Source organism: Manis javanica, chromosome 1, assembly GCF_040802235.1.
Source record: "Manis javanica isolate MJ-LG chromosome 1, MJ_LKY, whole genome shotgun sequence".
NCBI classification, from domain to species: domain Eukaryota; kingdom Metazoa; phylum Chordata; class Mammalia; order Pholidota; family Manidae; genus Manis; species Manis javanica.
This window is the reverse complement of record NC_133156.1, coordinates 217455714-217475291: the sequence shown is the minus strand read 5'-3', so window position 1 is coordinate 217475291 and position 19578 is coordinate 217455714. Positions and strand designations below refer to the sequence as shown.

Below are 19578 nucleotides of genomic sequence, written 5' to 3'. Positions count from 1 at the left end.
TAGAAGACAAAAAAATCTGACAACACAAGTGCTACATGTAAATATATGCCATAGTGATGAAATAACCATACACTATTGAACAAGGTGGTTAGGGTGGGTGAAGGGGCAATGACCTGATTCTAGAAGGATTGGGAAGACAAGAAACTGGGAAAACAAGGTCTTGGCTCAGTACTGAACAAACAAATGGTATCTCAAGTAGTCTGAAACTTCTCTTGGCTAATGAGTGTCTTCATACAGGATTCACCCTTGTATTTCTAGGCTTAGAGCAAGTCCATAATGTGACTGAACTGTGTTGGATATGTCAAATACACACAACCTTATTTCTTTGTTTTTGATAAGGTATCTACTTTGGATGGAGTTTTAGAAGTACGAAATGAGCATTTTTGGACCCTAGGTTTTGGCTCATTGGTATGTTTCTTACATATTATTTCCATTATAATTTGCAACATAGTTTACATTTTTAAAAACTAGATAAAAGTATTTTCTTTAAAACTTTTATAGAGCCTTTTGATTCCCACTTCTGTTCAATAGAGTAAAATATAAATGGATTTGATAACCTAATTGAGATAAATTGAGGGATTTTTTTTTCCTTTCCAACTATTAATGATTTCTAATTGCTATTTTCATTTCTGAGGTTTTCTAATTTATATTTTTCTTGTTTTGAAAAGGTAGCTTATAGTTCTCATCAGTTTTATAAATCTGGTGATCTTTTATAATATGTTTTGTATTCTCTTTTTTTTTATAATAACTTTGTATGGAGTTTGGATCCAGTCCTTTTCTGTTGCTCCTTTTTATGTAAAATTAGTTTTCTTGAACTTTAAAATTAGGAATGATACAGGGTAGTGTGTCTAAATACATGGTTCTAAAGATCCCTCTTCTGGTGAGTTTGTAGAGTAAAAGTTCTTGCTTTCTCTTGGCTCTGTTCCTTTCCTATTTGTATCTGAACCTTTGTCTCTGCTGTGCAGCTAAATTTGGATTCTGTTCCCAGTTGTTTCTTCTTAATGTGGTGCTTTGTACAGAGGGAGCTTTGCTTGGTTACTTTTGAGAGCCCATTGGGCTTTAAATACTCGAGCTCTTCATATCTTCTTATGCAGACCAGTGTATTTACCCACTATTGAAATGTACAAAATCCCTCCCAGTTTCCCAGCTGCCTTCTCAAATTCACTGTCCTAGATTTCCAGTAAGTACCATTTAGCTATTTTGAGGGTTTTAGGTCAGTCATGTCCCCTTTTGCTTCGTCCTTCACAGATGCTGATACCTTGCAGGTCTTATATTTTGTATTTGGGGCTTCCTAGGGGTGCTGGGTTATATAGTTTTTTGTAGATACTGTCCACAGGCTTTTGGATTTGCTGACTGACTTTCTCTGTTTTTATGGAGATATTTTAAGTTTTTCAAAAAAATGCTGTCACTGCTCTATCTCCCAAGAATCCTAAAATAATTTTTAATGGCTGCAGAGTTTTACATTATGTGAATGTGTCATAATTTATTTAATCATCCCCCAATGGACAAGTTGTTCCCATTTTCCCTACATAAATAGGGCTGTAATGAACACTTACATGGATACTCTTTAGAAGTATTTTCTGTGAATCAAAGGGTATTCACATTTTTTATGTTTTTTGATGCAAATTGCCATAGCAATTTCCAGAAATGGCTGTACCAGTTTATATCACCCTAGTAATGTAGTTTGCTTTTAATTATCTTTTAACTGTACTGATCTTAATCATTTATTTAGCAGGGTGGCTTACAAATACAGAGAATGCAGTCATCTCAGTTACTTAGAACTTGGCCATCTAACAACAGCACCTGTGTAGTGCCTAATTAAGAAAGTAGTAAAACAAGCTTGAGCTGCCAAGAATACTTGTCACAAAAGCCATAGATTAATGCAGACACCATAATTATAGGAGGCTGTGTTTAAGCTCACACTCAGAAATGATTTTCACTTATTTTAATTACTTTGATTTCCATATCACACTGAAAGAGGACCCAGTATCTTTTATAGTTTTTATAGTGACAACTGTGAGATGGTAGTGGCAAAGAAAAGGGAGAAATTAAGATGACTTCATTTCTAGGTATAAGTTGTCTTACCTTAAAGTAATAAATTAGAAGGCAGATTCAAGCAATATAGGTATTTCTCTATCTTATAATTGACAGTAACTGTCTTATTACTGCCCAAGTCATAGTTCTAGACATGTAACCCAACTATTTGGCTGATTTCTGTGCAGTTTACGCTTTGTTATTTTTTTTCTTTTTTGAAAATCTGAGTATATCTAGAAGTCAACATAGAATGTCTGCTGGTATTTTAATTTATTTTAATTAATTAATTATTTTATTTTATTTTATTTTTATTGTTACCATTGATATACAATCTTATGAAGGTTGCACATGAGCAATATTATGGTTACTACATTCACCCCTATTATCAAGACCCCCTAACATACCCCATTACAGTTACTGTCCATCAGCATAGTAAGATGCTATAGAGTCACTACTTGTCTTCGCTGTGCTGTACTGCCTTCCCTGCGCCCCCCCTACATTATGTTGCTAATTATAATGCCCCTTAATTCCCTTCTGCCTCCCTTCCCACCCACCCTCTCCATCCCCGTTCCCTTTGGTAACTGCTAGTCTCTTCTTGGGGTCCGTGAGTATGCTGCTGTTTTATTCCTTCAGTTTTTGCTTTGTTGTTCCCTCACAAATGAGTGAAATCATTTGGTACTTGTCTTTCTCCAGGATATTTTAATTTTTATATACTGTGTATTTTAAAGTTTTTATTATACAAATAATGCCTGATTGTTAGAAAAATTAGAATTTATAACTAAGTCAAAAAGAATAAAAATCCTTTAATAATTCTACCTAGAGATAAGTGCTGTCATTCTTGATATTTTTCTTTGTATTTTAGTCAAAATAGGATCATTGTTATACTTACTATTTCATTGTCTACTTTAAAAACATAACATATGGTAAGCATCTTTTCAAATTAATAACGTACTTCTTACCATCACTGTAATACCTGGTGCCCGCTATCCTCAGCTGGAAACCTAGGAGGTTTCCTAGGCTAGGCTGGAACCTGAAGCTCATCTTTGATGAGTCCATCTCCCTCATCTATTGTATCCAGTTTGTTACAAGTCCATCCACATGTAACCCATGGAATATCATGAATCTCTCTCTCTCTCTCTGGTCTGTCTGTATTTGTCCTATTTCAGCCCTCTTCATTTCTAACCTGGACTGTTGGTAGTTGTTCCCTATCTAATTACCAGTCATCCATATCTATAATTTTTCTGCATTCTTCTTATTTTACTTATTTTATTTTGCTGTTAAAACTCTTTATCATGATTTATAGAGCCCTCTGCTAGCCTCTATTTAACCTTATTATGTACCTACCTTCCTTCTTTCTGTATTTTCTTCTTTGTTCCCTCTTTTCCTCCTTCCTTCTCTTTTCCCTCACTTTCATTCTTTTTCTGCTCCCTGAAATATTTGTATTTCTTTATATATTAGTAATATTGCTTATTCTTGCCCAGACATACCATGATTTTAATTGCTGTTCCCTCAGTTTAGAATGTCTGTCTCTTTCTTTTGAAATTTAATTTAACCATCAACTCTACCATCAAAAGTCATCTTTTGAAGTCTTCCTGAATTTGAATTAATACATAACCTTGTCTGGCCTTCTATTGCATGTTTCTTTTTTTTGTTTTTATTAAACTATTGTTGCACTTCATTTTTCATATACTTCATTTATATTCTGCCTTGTGTTATAACATGCCTGTCCTCCACAGACTTGTTTTAAAAAAAAATTTTTTTTAAGTCACAGTTTATTTAAAGAGTCATAAATTATTTCATTAACTCTTTACATTGATAATCACTACGAAGTTATATTTAAGAGATAGCAAGACATTAAGCTTTCTCTTGTTCTAACGAAAATATAAGGTACTGTTAAAACCAAATCATAAGTAAAATGTTCATTTCTAATGGAATTTTTAGTAGTGTAAATCTAAGCAGCCTCTTTCTTATGATTTTGCCCCTTTTAGGCTGGATCAGTGCATGTAAGAATTCGACGAGATGCAAATGAACAAATGGTTCTTGCTCATGTGACCAACAGGCTATACACTCTAGTGTCTACTCTGACTGTTCAAATTTTCAAGGATGATTGGGTTAGGCCTGCCTTACTGTCTGGGCCTGTTGCAGCCAACATCCTGAACTTCTCAGATCATCACATAATCTCAATGCCTCCTTTAAAGGGTACTGATGATTTGAATCCTGTCACATCAACTCCAGCTAAACCTAGTAATCCACCTCCAGAATTTTCATTTAACACCCCTGGAAAAAATGTGAGCCCTGTTATTCTTCTAAACACACAAATAAGACCTTATGGTTTGGGTCTTAATCATGGACACACATCTTATAGCAGCATGCTCAATCAAGGACTCGGAGTTCCAGGAATTGGAGCAACCCAAGGATTCAGAACTGGTTTGACAAATATACCAAGTAGATATGGAACTAACAATAGAATTGGACAGCTAAGACCATGATGTACTGTAATTTAATTAATTTTTATGAGGGATATTGACTCCTTGACTTCCAATTTATTTTCTGATCCAACTTTGCATTGACTGTTCAATCATTTACTCTAAATGTTAGAGAATAATAGACTTATTCACATTACATGAAACCAATGAAACTATATTTTTGTAAAATGTATTTGGGGCAGTGAGAACCTTCTAAATGTTATAGTCTTTAAATAGGCTTCCTTTAGGAAGCATGTTTCTCAAAATTGAATTCTGCAGTCTTCCGTTTTGTGGGTGACTGCAGTGTGATAATGACATCATGAGAGAACCACTTGTGGAGTGGATCTGTCACATTATTAAAAATATAGTAGTTTCTTCAGTGAGATTTATAAACATGCTCCTTGAATAATGATACACATTTTGGGAAAAGAAAAAAATGTCCACTCAAAAAATAAAAGTGTTTTATAGCTTTTCCAGACTTAATTGCTACATTTTTCTTTGAGGTCCTCCTGAAAAGAAAAAGCAAAATCTTTTCATGAGAAATTTTAGAACATCATTTACAATTTCGCAGAAGTCAAATTTTAAATTATAAGTTTTTTAATAGTTTCTCGCATTAAAAAATTTTTCAGTTCATTTGTAAATAATCTGTCGTTTTGAAAGTATTGTATTTTGGTTAGATGAATACCAAAATCCTTTGGTGATATGCAATGGAGGAATCCCAGTTTTCTTACATTTAATCAAACACTGACATAAAGTTATATAATTTATCTTTTTTGTCATCTTTTAATTATCTTTTTTGCCATTGGTTGACTTAAATTTTCATTTTATTAAAATATATCAAATGTATTACCAAAATGCATGGAATTCCATTCATAATATGGAATTTGATATCTTTTCAAAATTGTACAATTTGAGTTTACATTAATTTGGTGAGAAATTGGTAAAATTGAATGATTTTACAAAACGGAATGGATCTTAGAGTATAGAATACAGTATTGTTAGATCTGCAATAGGCAGTTTCTAATTTGTTTTGCTTTGCCAAAAAATAGTGAATTGTTAGCTGTGACTAAATGTGAGAATCATATAGAACATTTTACTTTTTGCTTATTTTCCATATGCAAATGTTAGGAATTTTCCAACCTGGCCAGTATTATTTACAAAAAGTATAAAAAGCAGCAGTCACAAATTACCTATTAGATTTTTAAAAAATTTTATCAGGAGTCTTATAATTACAGCTTTAAAGAAGGATTTTGAGAGTGGATTCACCTTTTCTGGATTTCAGTACTCCTGGACTTTTATGACTTTTCCAACCATCAGCCAGCTATCTAGAGAAGATTTTTGTTTTTGTAGAATTTACAACACTTTCTTCAATCAACACATCCTTTTTAAAATATGAGCAACCCTTCCAAATCTTCATAATGGAATAGCAAACATCCAAGAAGTCATCTCTGTCAAGCAGAATTGTAATCATCCTTTGAAAAGTGACCAAGTTACTTTTACATGATGAGGAGTGGGTCTTTGTTTTGACATCTGTAATCCTGTTCAGCCATCTGGCTTGCTGAAGAAATAGAGCCCACACAATCTTGACTGCTCAGGAAAATGAAACTTCATAAAATGTAAAGCAGTCTGTTCCTTGTCCTTTGTCCTATGTTCTCCAACTATTACTCTACCTATTATTGACCCACTATTACAGACTAATTATTTTCTTCATTGACCTCATTGAAATGTGTATTCAAATCATGCGTGAAATTAGAGGAACTGCTATGCTCTGAGTGATGACTAAGATGTATATCTGTTGCCCTGTGCATCTTCTCCATCCCCATCAGGTTTTTTTAAGTGTCTAGGTATGGAACATAGTTCTGCATAAGGTTAAATACCTACTTCCTTAACCTCCCATTCAGAGGCAACACCTATGCAGTTGTCCTACCAAAGGTGCTTTGATACCCACCTACGCTATTTGAGAAGGTTCCTTTGGGTTTTGAAGTATTGACTGTTTGTGCTGAAATTCAGTAGTGCCAATTGCTGCAGGTGACATTGGTCCATGCGTTACTATATAGAAGTCTTATTTGCCAAGCTCTGGCCAGCTTCTGTATATGAAAAAAGAAACTTGGGCAGCATAGGCCTATTGGCAGTAGCCTTATGAGTAAATGTTACTATGGAGTCACTTTAAAATAGATGAAGGGTGTTTGAATTAAATACTTGGCCTATGATTTATTGTTAAGATCAAGCTCCATGGAGTGTTGAGAAATCACTGTATTGTAATGGAATATGCCCTGGACTGAACTTGGATTCCAGTCATGATGTTGCCATTATGTAAGTAGGTTTGCAACCATGGGCAAATCATCTGTAAAGTTAGTGTGCAGAATGAATTAGTTGATCTGTAAATTATGAGCTTTAAAATGGTATGGCTATATCTACAGAATATATGTCCACTTATTAAACAGAATATTATGCCCAGAATTTCTTTCCAGCGACTACCTCAACATACAGGCCAAGTTTGAGGTGCTCTGAGAATAGAAACTGAGCCGCAGGCAAGCACCATTTATGTTTTTATTTATTTCAGATTTTCCTTAACTTAAATCTGTTTTAGGTTAAATAGATTTTTCTCAGACTTCTTTCTTTGTGGGGAAGGATTATTTTGGGGAGTATTGGAGAAAAGATGAGGACAGAGTACCCTTAGTTTCTATAGGGTACAAAAGAATGGGGTACATTTTTTCTTTCTTAATCTCTCATGTCACAGTTGGAAACACATACTTGTACCAGCAACTGGAGAGGACCTGAATTTCAAGCCTCTGATTTAGCTGCTCATGAACTACCAATTTTTTGCTTGACTAAAGAATGCTATTCTTGGGCATCTGGTCTGCTGCTGCTTATATATGAAAATGTTTTTTACATTCCAAATAGTTTGAATTACAGTTTGAATAAAGAACATACATGAAGTTTTCTCTCTGATTTTAAATAATTTTGGCTTGTTTCTTTATTCAGTAGTTATTTGTTGGTAATTTGATTACCTCATATTCAGCCAATACTTGCTGGGTATCTGTACTTGCCAGGCACTCTACTTAGTAAATGTACATACAGTATCAATTTTTGTGACTTGCTATTCTTGAGACCAAGGGGAACACATGGATTAACAAGAGTCCCCTTCAAGTAGCTGATAATCCTAGTAGGAGTGAGGAGACACAGAACTATTGTACATATCAAATTAAATTCTCTCCCACTTCTTCCTCTTTGGCTTCATTTTCCTGGCATTATCCTCTTTTCCTTCTCCTTTCTCCCTGAATGATAAGAAATATTTCCAAGGAAGAGGGCAGCTAAGGAGATGATGGTGCCACTAACATCCTGATATTAGTAGAAGAAAAAGTTTAGAAGGGGTGAGTTAAGCAAACTGTTGAGGTTACTTTTTAGGTGTATAATGGATTGCCATATACTTTCATGACTCTTGGACTATATGAGCAGAGATTTCTAAATCACCAGGCTGAAAGTAATGGAGTCTCTAGAGCATTTATGGGCTTTGGCTGTTCTTTAAGCAGTTACTAGTTCAAAAACACTTTCAATACTGACACCGTCATTAAATTGCCACCCAACAAGTCTAGCTTCTTGAAAAAAAAAAAAAACTAGATAAATGGCCAAGATTTCTGACTAATGTTGCTTCAAGTAAGAATCTCCGTACTAAAGTAAAAAAACACTAAATGCTTAAGATTAACAAATACACTCATGAAAGCAAGCCACCCATCACTGCTCAGTGTCCCACCAAATCCAAGTGCTAGAAGTTTTTCAGAGGGTTCTTTTCAAAAAATGTCCCTGGGTAAAAAAAGAAGTATGTTCGTTGGAAGCAAAACAATTTTTTAATATTAAAGTATCATTGATATACAATCATGTTGATTTAAATATATAACAGTGGTTCAACAGTTACCCATATTACTAAATCCTCACCCCCTCTAGTGTAGTCACTGTCAGTATAGTATGAAGCTACAAAACCATTAACTGTATTCTCTGTGCTGTACTACTGTTCCTGTGACCAACCTATATTGTGATTGCAAATTATTGTTCCTCTTAATCCCCTTCACCCCCTACCCTCTCCAGCCCCTCCTCCCTTGGTAATCACTAGTCCCTTCTTCCCTTCTTGGTGTCTATGAGTCTACTGCTATTTTGTTCCTTCCATTTTGTTTTGTTTTTATGCTCCACAATTGAGTGGAATCATTTGGTATTTGTCTTTCTCCACCTGGATTATTTCACTCTGGGTCCATCCACATTGTCGCAAATGGGAGGATTTCTTTTCTTTTTGGGGCTGAATAGTATTCCATTGTGTATATCTACCACATCTTATTTATCCATTCATCTACTGATGGACACTTAGGTTGCTTCTGTTTCTTGGCTATTGCAAATAGTGCAGTAATAAATAGGGGTGTGTATGTCTTTTTGAAATAGGGATGGGAGCAAAACAATTTTTAAAAGATAAATGGCCATGTTTGAATCTGTGCTTTGCTTCAGGAAGAAATTAGAATACTCTGTAGATAGGGCTATGATTGTGAATATGGTTCATTAAATTTAGAAATTGTATTTTTACTAACGTGTAAGGGAATCTGATAAATAGTAATTCACAGTAGTATAGCAAATTAATATAAGTGAATTATAATTTTTTCCCTTTTCCTGACTCTTCTAGGAAATGGAAGATTGCTTAAAAACTGAGGTTGAGATAATATTAAATATTCAGTACCTGTTTTCAAAACTGGAAAACTTTGGCAATCATAGGTCATTTCCTCTCTTGGAGAAGCAAACACTACCTAACTATTGTTTCTTTGGGTGTGGAACATTCCTGATTGCAAAACTGAGTAAGTGAGCCTCCTTTAGTATCTCAAGATTTTTTTTTTGACGTCCCCTAGACTCTTCAGGAACTTTTTCCATTCCTTACCAAGTAGAGCTTTCTAAAGTACATCCTGCAAAGGTAAGGTGAATATCCTAGCCATGACCATGAAGTCAAAGACAACACTCTAAGGAATAAAGGCATAGAAATAAGTAGGTTTCTGGGCCTGAAAATCTTCACAGAGCAAAGCCACCCTACTTGCCTGGACTGCTCACTTTTGGACAGTTACAGGAGAGGAAAATAAAGTTTTGTCTTCTGTAAAGCCATGATGTAGTTGTGTCTCATTACACCAGCATAGCCTGTGCCCAGCCTAACATTGTAGGGCCTCACTTTCTCCTCTCTTCCTCCTCATAAGGAGCCAGCCCTTCTTCATTCCTCGTAAATAGCTTTCTCCTGGCTCTCTCGTATAAACATGTTTGTCTCTTTTCTGTCTCTGCCTCTTTTCCATGTGCTTCCCAGCATGGCATGCCCCCTGTCAAAATGCTCTCTGCCAGTTAGTGTGTCCTAGGTAAGTCTTCTTTCCCAAGAGCAACTTCTTTCTTCCTGGACTAGCAACAGATTTTACCACCTAAAAGGAACTTAATGAGGAAGAATATAAAGCCCATTCCAACCTCAGAGGGTGAGTTGTTTATGCAGGTTATCTCCTAATGTTTAAGAATGATCTCAATTTAATAAAAGAACTTACTGTTTAGGGGGGCAGAGCCAAGATGGCAGCGTGTGTAGGGCAGCAGAAATCTCCCAAAAAGATATATATTTTTGAAAATACAACAAATACAACTATTCTTAAAAGAGAGACCACAGCATTCAGGACAACAGCCAGGCTACATCTACATCTGCATCTGCGAGAACCCAGTGCCTCACAAAGGGGGTAAGATACAAGCTGCCGCGGACCAGCGGGACCCAAGCGCCACCCCTAACCCAGCTCCCTAGTGGGAGGAGAGGAGTCGAAGTGGGGAGGGAGAGGGAGCCCAGGACTGGTAAATAACCAGCCCAAGTCATCCACATTGGGGCGTAGACACACAGTGCGTGAAGTGCTGGATACTAGGGAAACAGCAGTAAAACCTGTGGGTGGGTTCCCACAGCCAGTGCCCCTGGGACAAAAGAAAAGAGAGTGCTTTTTGAAAGTCTTAAAAGGACAGGAGACTCACAGCTGGATGGAAGCATCCTGGCACACTCAGCCCAGCAGCTGGGAATCCTGGGGAACTCTGGGTGCCCTAACCCCCTGGATGGCAGCGAAGCTCTGAGGCCCCTCACGGTGATAAACAGCCTCCTGCTGGCTCAACCTCCAGTGCAGCCCCGCCATAGCAGAGTAGCAGCCTGAGACTGGCCACACCCACAGCAATCATGCAGAACTTCCTCCACAGCTGCCTGGGCAAGAATCAGAGACCCTGTCTGTGTGCAGCTGCCCAGCACAAGCCACTAGGGGTCGCCATTATCCCAGGAGAGGAAGGTGAGGAGCAAGTGGAAATAAGCTTTGTTTTCTCAGCTGACACACGCGCCAACTACCCACGACTAACTCTATCACCATGAAAAGGCAGAATAATTTGATCCAGACCAGAATCACACAGACATGCTCCCCTGAGAGGGAACCTGGGGAGATAGACTTAACCAATCTTCCTGAAAAAGAATTCAAAATAAAGGTTCTAACCATGCTGATGGACTTACAGAGAAATATGGAAGAGCTAAGAAGGGAGAATACAGAAATAAAACAATCTCTGGAAGGACTTAAAAGCAGAATGGACAAGGTGACAGAGGCCATAAATGGAATAGAAATCAGAACAGGAAAGCAGAGAAGCTGATGCAGAGAGAGATAAAAGGATTTCCAGGAATGAAAGAATATTAAGAGAACTCTGTGACCAATCCAAACAGAACAATATTCACATTATAGGGGTACCAGAAGAAGAAGAGAGAGAAAAAAGGGATAGAAAATGTGTTTGAAGAAATAATTGCTGATAACTTCCCCAAATTGGGGGAGGAAATAGTTGCTCAAACCCTGGAAGAACATAGAACTCCCAACACAATGGACCAAAGAAGGACAAAACAAAGACACATAATAATTAAAATGGTAATAAAGGTCAAGGACAAGGACAGAGTATTAAAGGCAGCCAGAGAGAGAAAAAAGGTCACCTACAAAGGAAAACGCATCAGGCTATCATCAGACTTCTCAACAGAAACCTTACAGGCCAGAAGAGAATGGCATGATATATTTCATGCAATGAAACAGAGGGGCCTTGAACCAAGAATACTGTATCCAGAACAATTATCATTTAAATATGAAGGAGGGATTAAACAATTCCCAGACAAGCAAAAGCTGAGGGAATTTGCCTCCCAAAACCACCACTGCAGGGTATTTTAGAGGGACTGCTCTACATGGAAGCACTCCCAAGGCCAAATAGATGTCACCAGAAAAAAATGAAACCACAGCAAAGAAAGCAGAAGAATAAAATACTAACTAAAGGCAAAAAATAGAATCAATTACCCACAAAAGCAGTCAAAGGAAACACAAAAGAGCACAAAATAAAACACTTAACATATAAATAATGGAGGAGGAGGAATAAGAAGAGAGAGAAATAAAGAATCATCAGACTGTGTTTATAATAGCTCAATAAGTGAGTTAAGTTAGATGGTTAGATCGTAAAGAAGCTAACCTTGAACCTTTGGTAACCACGAACCTAAAGCCTGCAATGGCACTGAGTATGTATCTCTCAATAATCACCCTAAATGTAAATGGACTGAATGCACCAATCAAAAGACATAGAGTAATAGAATGGATAAAAAAGCAAGACCCATCTATATGCTGCTTACAGGAGACTCACCTCAAGCCCAAAGACATGCACAGACTAAAAGTCAAGGAATGGAAAAAGACATTTCATGCAAACAACAGGGAGAGAAAAGCAGGTGTTGTAGTACTAGTATCAGACAAAATAGACTTCAAAACAAAGAAAGTAACAAGAGATAAAGAAGGACATTACATAATGATAAAGGGGTCAGTCCAACAAGAGGATATAACCATTATAAATATATATGCACCCAATACAGGAGCACCAACATATGTGTAACAAATACTAGCAGAACTAAAGGAGGGAATATAATGCAATGCATTTATTTTAGAAGACTTCAACACATCACTCACTCCAAAGGACAGATCAACCAGACAGAAAATAAGTAAGGACACAGAGGCACTGAACAACACACTAGAACAGATGGACCTAATAGACATCTATAGAACTCTACACCCAAAAGCAACAGGATACACATTCTTCTTAAGTGCACATGGAACATTCTGCAGAATAGACCACATACTAGACCACAAAAAGAGCCTTAGTAAATTCAAAAAGATTGAAATTCTATCAACCAACTTCTCAGACCACAAAGGTATAAAACTAGAAATAAATTGTACAAAGAAAACAAAAAGGCTCACAAACACATAGAGGCTTAACAACATGCTCCTAAATAATCAATGGATCAATGACAGAGATCAAGCAATATATGGAGACAAATGACAGTAACAACACAAAGCCCCAACTTCTGTGGGACGGAGTGAAAGCAATTTTAAGAGGAAAGTATACAGCAATCCAGGCACATTTAGAAGAAGGAAGAACAATCCCAAATGAATAGTCTAAAGACAATTACCAAAATTAGAAAAAAAGAACAAATGAGGCCTAAAGTCAGCAGGAGTGACATAATAAAGATCAGAGAAAAATAAATAAAATTGCAAGGAATAAAACAATAGAAAAAAATCTGTGAAACCAAGAGCTGGTTCTTTGAGAAAATAAAGAAAATAGATAAGCCCTTAGCCAGACTTATTAAGAGAAACAGAGAATCTACACACATCAACAGAATCACAAATGAGAAAGGAAAAATCATGACAGACCCAGCAGAAATACAAAGAATTATTAGAGAATACTACAAAAAACTGTATGCTAAAGAGCTGGAAAATCTAGAAGAAATGGACAACTTCCTATAAAAATACAACCTTCCAAGACTGACCAAAGAAGAAACAGAAAATCGAAATAGATCAATTACCAGCAACAAAATTGAAGCGGTAATCAAAAAACTACCCAAGAACAAAACTCCCGGGCCAGAAGGATTTACCGCAGATTTTTATCAGACATACAGAGAAGACATACTACCCATTCTCCTTAAAGTTTTCCAAAAAATAAAAGAGGAGTGAATACTTCCAGACTCATTCTATGAAGCCAGCATAACCCTAATACCAAAACCAGGCAAAGACCCCACCAAAAAAGAAAATTACAGACCAATACCCCTGATGAATATAGATGCAAAAATATTCAACTAAATATTAGCAAACTGAATTAAAAAATACGTCAAGAGGATCATACACCATGACTAAGTGGGATTCATCTCTGGGATGCAAGGATGGTACAACATTTGAAAATCCATCAACATTAACCACCACATAAACAAAAAGAAATACAAAAATCACACGATCATCTCCATAGATGCTGAAAAAGCATTCAACAAAATTCAACATCCATTCATGATAAAAACTCTCAACAAAATGGGTATAGAGGGCAAGTACCTCAACATAATGAAGGCCATATATGACAAACCCACAGCCAACATCATACTGAACAGAGAGAAGCTGAAACCTTTTCCTCTAAGATCGGAAACTGGACAGGGATGCCCACTCTCCCCACTGTTAGTCAACATAGTACTGGAGGTCCTAGCCATGACAATTAGACAAAACAAAGAAATACAAGGCATCCAGATTGGTAAGAAGAAGTCAAACTGCCACTATTTGCAGATGACATGATATTGTACATAAAATAACCCTAAAGGCTCCACTCCAAAACTACTAGAACTAATATCTTAATTCAGCAATGTTGCAGGATACAAAATTAATCCACAAAACTCTGTTGCATTCCTATACACTCACGATGAATTAATAGAAAGAGAAATCAGGAAAACAATTCCATTCACAATTGCATCTAAAAGAATAAAATACCTAGGAATAAACCTAATCAACGAAGTGAAAGACCTATACCCTGAAAACTACAAGACACTCTTAAGGGAAATTAAAGAGAACACTAACAAATGGAAACTCATCCCATGCTCTTGGGTAGGAAGAATTAATATTGTCAAAATGGCCTTCTTGCACAAAGCAATATACAGATTCAATGCAATCCCTATCAAATTACCAACAGCATTCTTCAATGAACTGGAACAAATAGTTGAAAAATTCATATGTAACCACCAAAGACCCCGAATAGCCAAAGCAATCCTGAGAAGGAAGAATAAAGTGGGGGGGGGGATCTCACTCCCCAACTTCAAGCTCTACTATGAAGCCATGGTAATCAAGACAATTTGGTACTGGCACAAGAACAGACCTACAGGCCAGTGGAACAGAATAGTCTCCAGACATTAACCCAAACACATATGGTCAATTAATATATGATAAAGGAGCCATGGATGTACAATGGGGAAATGACAGCCTCTTCAACAGCTGGTGTTAGCAAAACTGGACAGCTACATGTAAGAGAATGAAATTGGATCATTGTCTAACCCCATACACAAAAGTAAATTTGAAATGGATCAAAGACCTGAATGTAAGTTATGAAACCATAAAACTCTTAGAAAAAAACATAGGCAGAAATCTCTTGGACATAAACATGAGCAACTTCTTCATGAACATATCTCCCCGGGCAAGGGAAAGAAAAGCAAAAGTGAAAAAGTGGGACTATATCAAGCTGAAGAGCTTCTGTACAGTAAATGACACCATCAATATAACAAAAAGGGACCCTACAGTATGGGAGAATATATTCATAAATGACAGATCTGATAAAGGGTTGGCATCCAAAATATATAAGGAGCTCACACACCTCAACAAACAAAAAGAGAACAATCCAATTAAAAAATGGGCAGAGGACTTGAATAGACACTTCTACGAAGAAGAAATTCAGATGGCCAACAGACACATGAAAAGATGCTCCACATCACTAGTCATCAGAGAAATGCAAATTAAAACCACAATGAGATACCACCTCACACCAGTAAGTATCGCCACCATCCAAAAGACAAACAACAACAAATGTTGGCGAGGTTGTGGAGAAAGGGGAACCCTCCTACACTGCTGGTGGGAATGTAAATTAGTTCAACCATTGTGGAAAGCAGTATGGAGGTTCCACAAAAAACTAAAAATAGAAATACCATTTGACCCAGGAATCCCACTTCTAGGAGTTTACCCTAAGAATGCAGCAGCCCAGTTTGAAAAAGATAGATGTACCCCTATGTTTTTCGCAGCACTATTTACAATAGCCAAGAAATGGAAGCAACCTAAGTGTCCATCAGTAGATGAATGGATAAAGAAGAGGTGGTACATATACACAATGGAATATTATTCAGTCATAGGAAGAAAACAAATCCTACCATTTGCAACAACATGGATGGAGCTGGAGGATATTATGCTCAGTGAAATAGGCCAGGTGGAGAAAGACAAGTACCAAATGATTTCACTCATATGTGGAATATAAGAACAAAGAAAAATATGAAGGAACAAAACAGCAGCAGAATCACAGAACCCAAGAATGGACTAACAGTTACCAAAGGGAAGGGACTGGGGAGAGTGGGTGGGAAGGGTGGGAGAGGTGTGGAGAAGAAAGGGAGCCTTATGATTAGCATGTATAAATATGGAGGGGGGCACGGGGAGGGCTGTGCAACACAGGAGAAGACAAGTAGTGATTTTACAGCATGTTACTACGCTGATGCACAGTGACTAATGGGGTATGTGGGGGGTACTTGGTGAAGGGGGGAGTTTAGTAAACATAATGTTCCCCATGTAATTGTAGATTAATGATACCAAAAAAGTACTTACTGTTTAGTTATTAAAATGTGTGCAAACACAGGAACCAAGAACAAGCACCATTACCCATAATCCAAGGGCTTGCATTTTGTTCATTTAGTCTGCAGTGTTTTGTTGTCACTAGAAGCAGACTAGCTCTGAGAGAAAAAGAATCTGACACTTCGCTGTAGGCTGTATGTGGGCTGGGGAGAATGCAAGTGACTTGATCCAAACTTCAGGCAGAATCTCACATGCTCTTGTTGGGGTTCTAATCCTTGTAAGGGTTCTTGCATCCTGAACAAAACTCTGAGATTGTATATCAATGATCCTTTAATTTTAAAAAACCTCTAAACATTGTCAGAGACAGTTCGCCTGAGACCGAGCTCTTACCTTCTACTTATTCAACAAACATTTTTGAGTGCCTACTATGTACCACAGATTGTGCTGGGTCCCTGGGATGTGGGAAAGATACAGACATGGTACTTGTGTCACTGGGCTTACGATACAGTGTGAAAACATACGTTATAAAGTAATTAGATGGGTGCTAGGTGCTGTGATAGTCAGGTTGCACTGGGAGCACACAAAGGCAATGGGTCTTCCGATCCCACTTTGTTCCCAGAACACTGGCAACTGGGCTTACATATTATACAGGAGGAAGACTGAAGGACCCTTGTCAGGAGAAACTGAGCTGCCGCCAAGAAAAGACCTTACAAATAAAGAGCCGGTTGCTTTCCTCATCACCCACAGAAAAGTCAGCCAGGTAAAAAGTCACCACCTCCCTTGTGCCTCATTCTAAAATGTGAAGAGAACAGTACAGGTATACCCGAAATTTGAGAACAGCCTCCAACAGGGAAGACAGAGACTAAAAGTCAAACAAAAAACTCCCAGAATGAGGGAACAGGAAACAGGAAAAAAAAACTTGAACAACTGAAATTTTTTCTGAGTCCCTAAAATGTTACTGCACATACCCAATAAAAATAAGATGATATATTAAAAAAAATACAATTGGAATAAGAAAAACACTTGGAAAATCAAAGTATATCAGGATCCATGTGGCAGAGTGTTTGGACCCAGGATTACCAGTTTCTTGAACATGAATAGGCTCTGTGATGGTCTTTTTTTATTTTAGAACAAACTGGATAATGGAGTTCAGTTGTGATGGCTCTCTTTTTGAGAACAGGCTGGATAGTAGAGTTCAGCCTCAAACATTTAAATTGAAAGATGCCAGTTTAAAAAGGGCTTTGTTAGAACGGGTGAAATAGATCCCTAAACTAGCAGCAATTCTTATCCAGTAGTCCCAGATTGTTGATGCGCTAAAACAGAATGTTGGAAGTCATAATAAATAAATGGCAAAGCGTTAAGGTAGGATGTAATCTTGGAGGAAGAAAAGCAGAGAGTTTAGGACCATGCTCCAAGGAAAATTGGGAGTATTTAATATCTGTGTGGAGGATTTGCCATTGTAGAGGAGACTGCAAAGTAGCCAAGATGGAACGGAAGTCAAGAGAACATTTTGAAAGGGAGAGAGCGTTCAGTGTCAACTCCTACGGAGGGATTAAGTAAATTAAACACTCCCATGTGTAGACTAAGCTGGTATGAATAGGAATTAGTGGATGATTAGTAAATGGGAATGTACTGAGGGTAGGTTAATTTTTTTTCCAGCTTTATTGAGATATAATGGACATACAACATTATGTAAATTTAACACATACAACCAAATGAATTGATATATGTATACAGAAGGTCCTCAATTTACAATGGTTTGACTTAAAATTTTTTGAAGAATGTGATCAGAGTCTAAAGAACTTGTGGGACACCATCAAGTGGGCCAATAGATATATTATGGAAATCCCAGAAAGGTGGTGGGGAAGAGAGAGAGGGATAGAGAAAAATTATTTGAAAAATAATGGCTGTAGAAGTGCAGGTATAGAAAAGGGAGTGCAGGTATAGAAGGACCAGAGCACCAACCAATCGATTTGTGAAGCTAAGCACATTTAGCTGCTAAGGTGAGCCTGACAAGGAAAATCAGTTTATCTAGGTGGCTGGCACCTCTGCAGGGCCACAGCTAGCTAGCTATACCTGTTAGTCAACAGGACTTGTATTTCAGAGGAAGAATTCAAAGCAGACCAAAGAATGTTAGGATAAGCTGGAACAATAGCATTTGTCCATTACCATGCTTGACTAAGTGCAGCTTGGAGTGCCAAACGCTACTGCTTCAATTTCACCCTACAAATCTTGTGCAAGCTATTTTGAGAAATTCTAAGCTGAAGGCAAACAAGGAAAGTAATTCTAGGAATCATAATCCCAATTTAACTAAATTGGCTCACTACAAATGATGATATCCCTCAAGTCTACTCAAATGTCAACTTTATTTTGCGTATCTTAACCATCATCCTATTTTAAATTGCAATTTATCCCATCTCCTTTGAAGGCCAGCCCTCCTTAGATTGCCCTGTGTTAGTGTTCCTGAGAGTATCATTGTTGGCACACTTCTCTCATTCAGCACAGCTCCTCCTGAGCAATCTCACCTGTACTCATTGATGCAATTTCCAACCATGTACTGATGACTACAGTGCTATACCTCCAGTTCAGAACTCTGTGCAGTTACTATACAAAGAATAACCAGAGAAAATAAAATTTTCTACTCTTTCAGTTTATTGTATTTGGTTTTTGCCCCTTGAAATAAACTCTAAATTACCATTTATACTTAAAAAAAAAAAAACCAGGGAGCTCAACCTGCATGTTCTTAAACTAATGTTGTCTAAAACTTTCCGTCACCAAACCAACTCCTTTTCTTTATTTTCTCACTTCATGAATACTTCCAACTATCTAAGCAAGAAGCATACGTCACCCTAGATTCTTTCCTATTCTTCACTTCAGTCTCTTCCCATTGATCACTAAGTCTTGTGGATTCTTAAAGTTAATATATCTCATATCTTGTTTCCTCTTTCCTATCCCCAATGCTGCATCCCTATTCCAAAACATAGATACATTTCTGTAAAAGCCTCATACAAATCTCTACTCTCCTACTTAAAACATTCACTATTGTGGGTATTTTAAATAATCATACTAACAAGGATATCTGATATGTCACTCCTTTGCTCTAATACCTTTAATGGTTCCCCCTACATTTGCAGACAAAAATTTAATCTTTAAAAAAATTAATACAGAACTATTCACGATCTCTTCTTTACCTACTCACGCAATTTCATCTGTAGAAATGGCTACAGATTAAGGGCTACGGAATCTTGGAATCCTTAGGCCAGGAATAACCCCAAGAAACATTCCTACTTCCAAAATTCCTTAACCTAATCAGTTAACAAGATACGTTGGACACAGGCAAAGAAAAGCCATAAAGAGATGAGTCTTAAAGGTAAAAAGAAGAGACAAAAGAGAGGACGCAAATGAACTGC

General features: G+C 37.1%; 1 protein-coding gene across 7 annotated transcripts in view; it reads left to right on the top strand.

The window, feature by feature from the left end:
- Window positions 1-7461, top strand: part of SLC30A6 (solute carrier family 30 member 6) — a 32076-nt gene extending 24615 nt beyond the window's left edge. For all 7 annotated transcript variants that reach the window (XM_017651023.3, XM_073214623.1, XM_017651022.3 and 4 more), the window contains 2 exons: window positions 340-408; window positions 4023-7461. In XM_017651023.3, coding sequence (XP_017506512.1) covers window positions 340-408; window positions 4023-4523 — 570 coding nt within the window. In that variant the 3' untranslated portion in view covers window positions 4524-7461. The remainder of the gene's footprint in view (window positions 1-339; window positions 409-4022) is intronic.
- Window positions 7462-19578: the final 12117 nt, after the last annotated feature.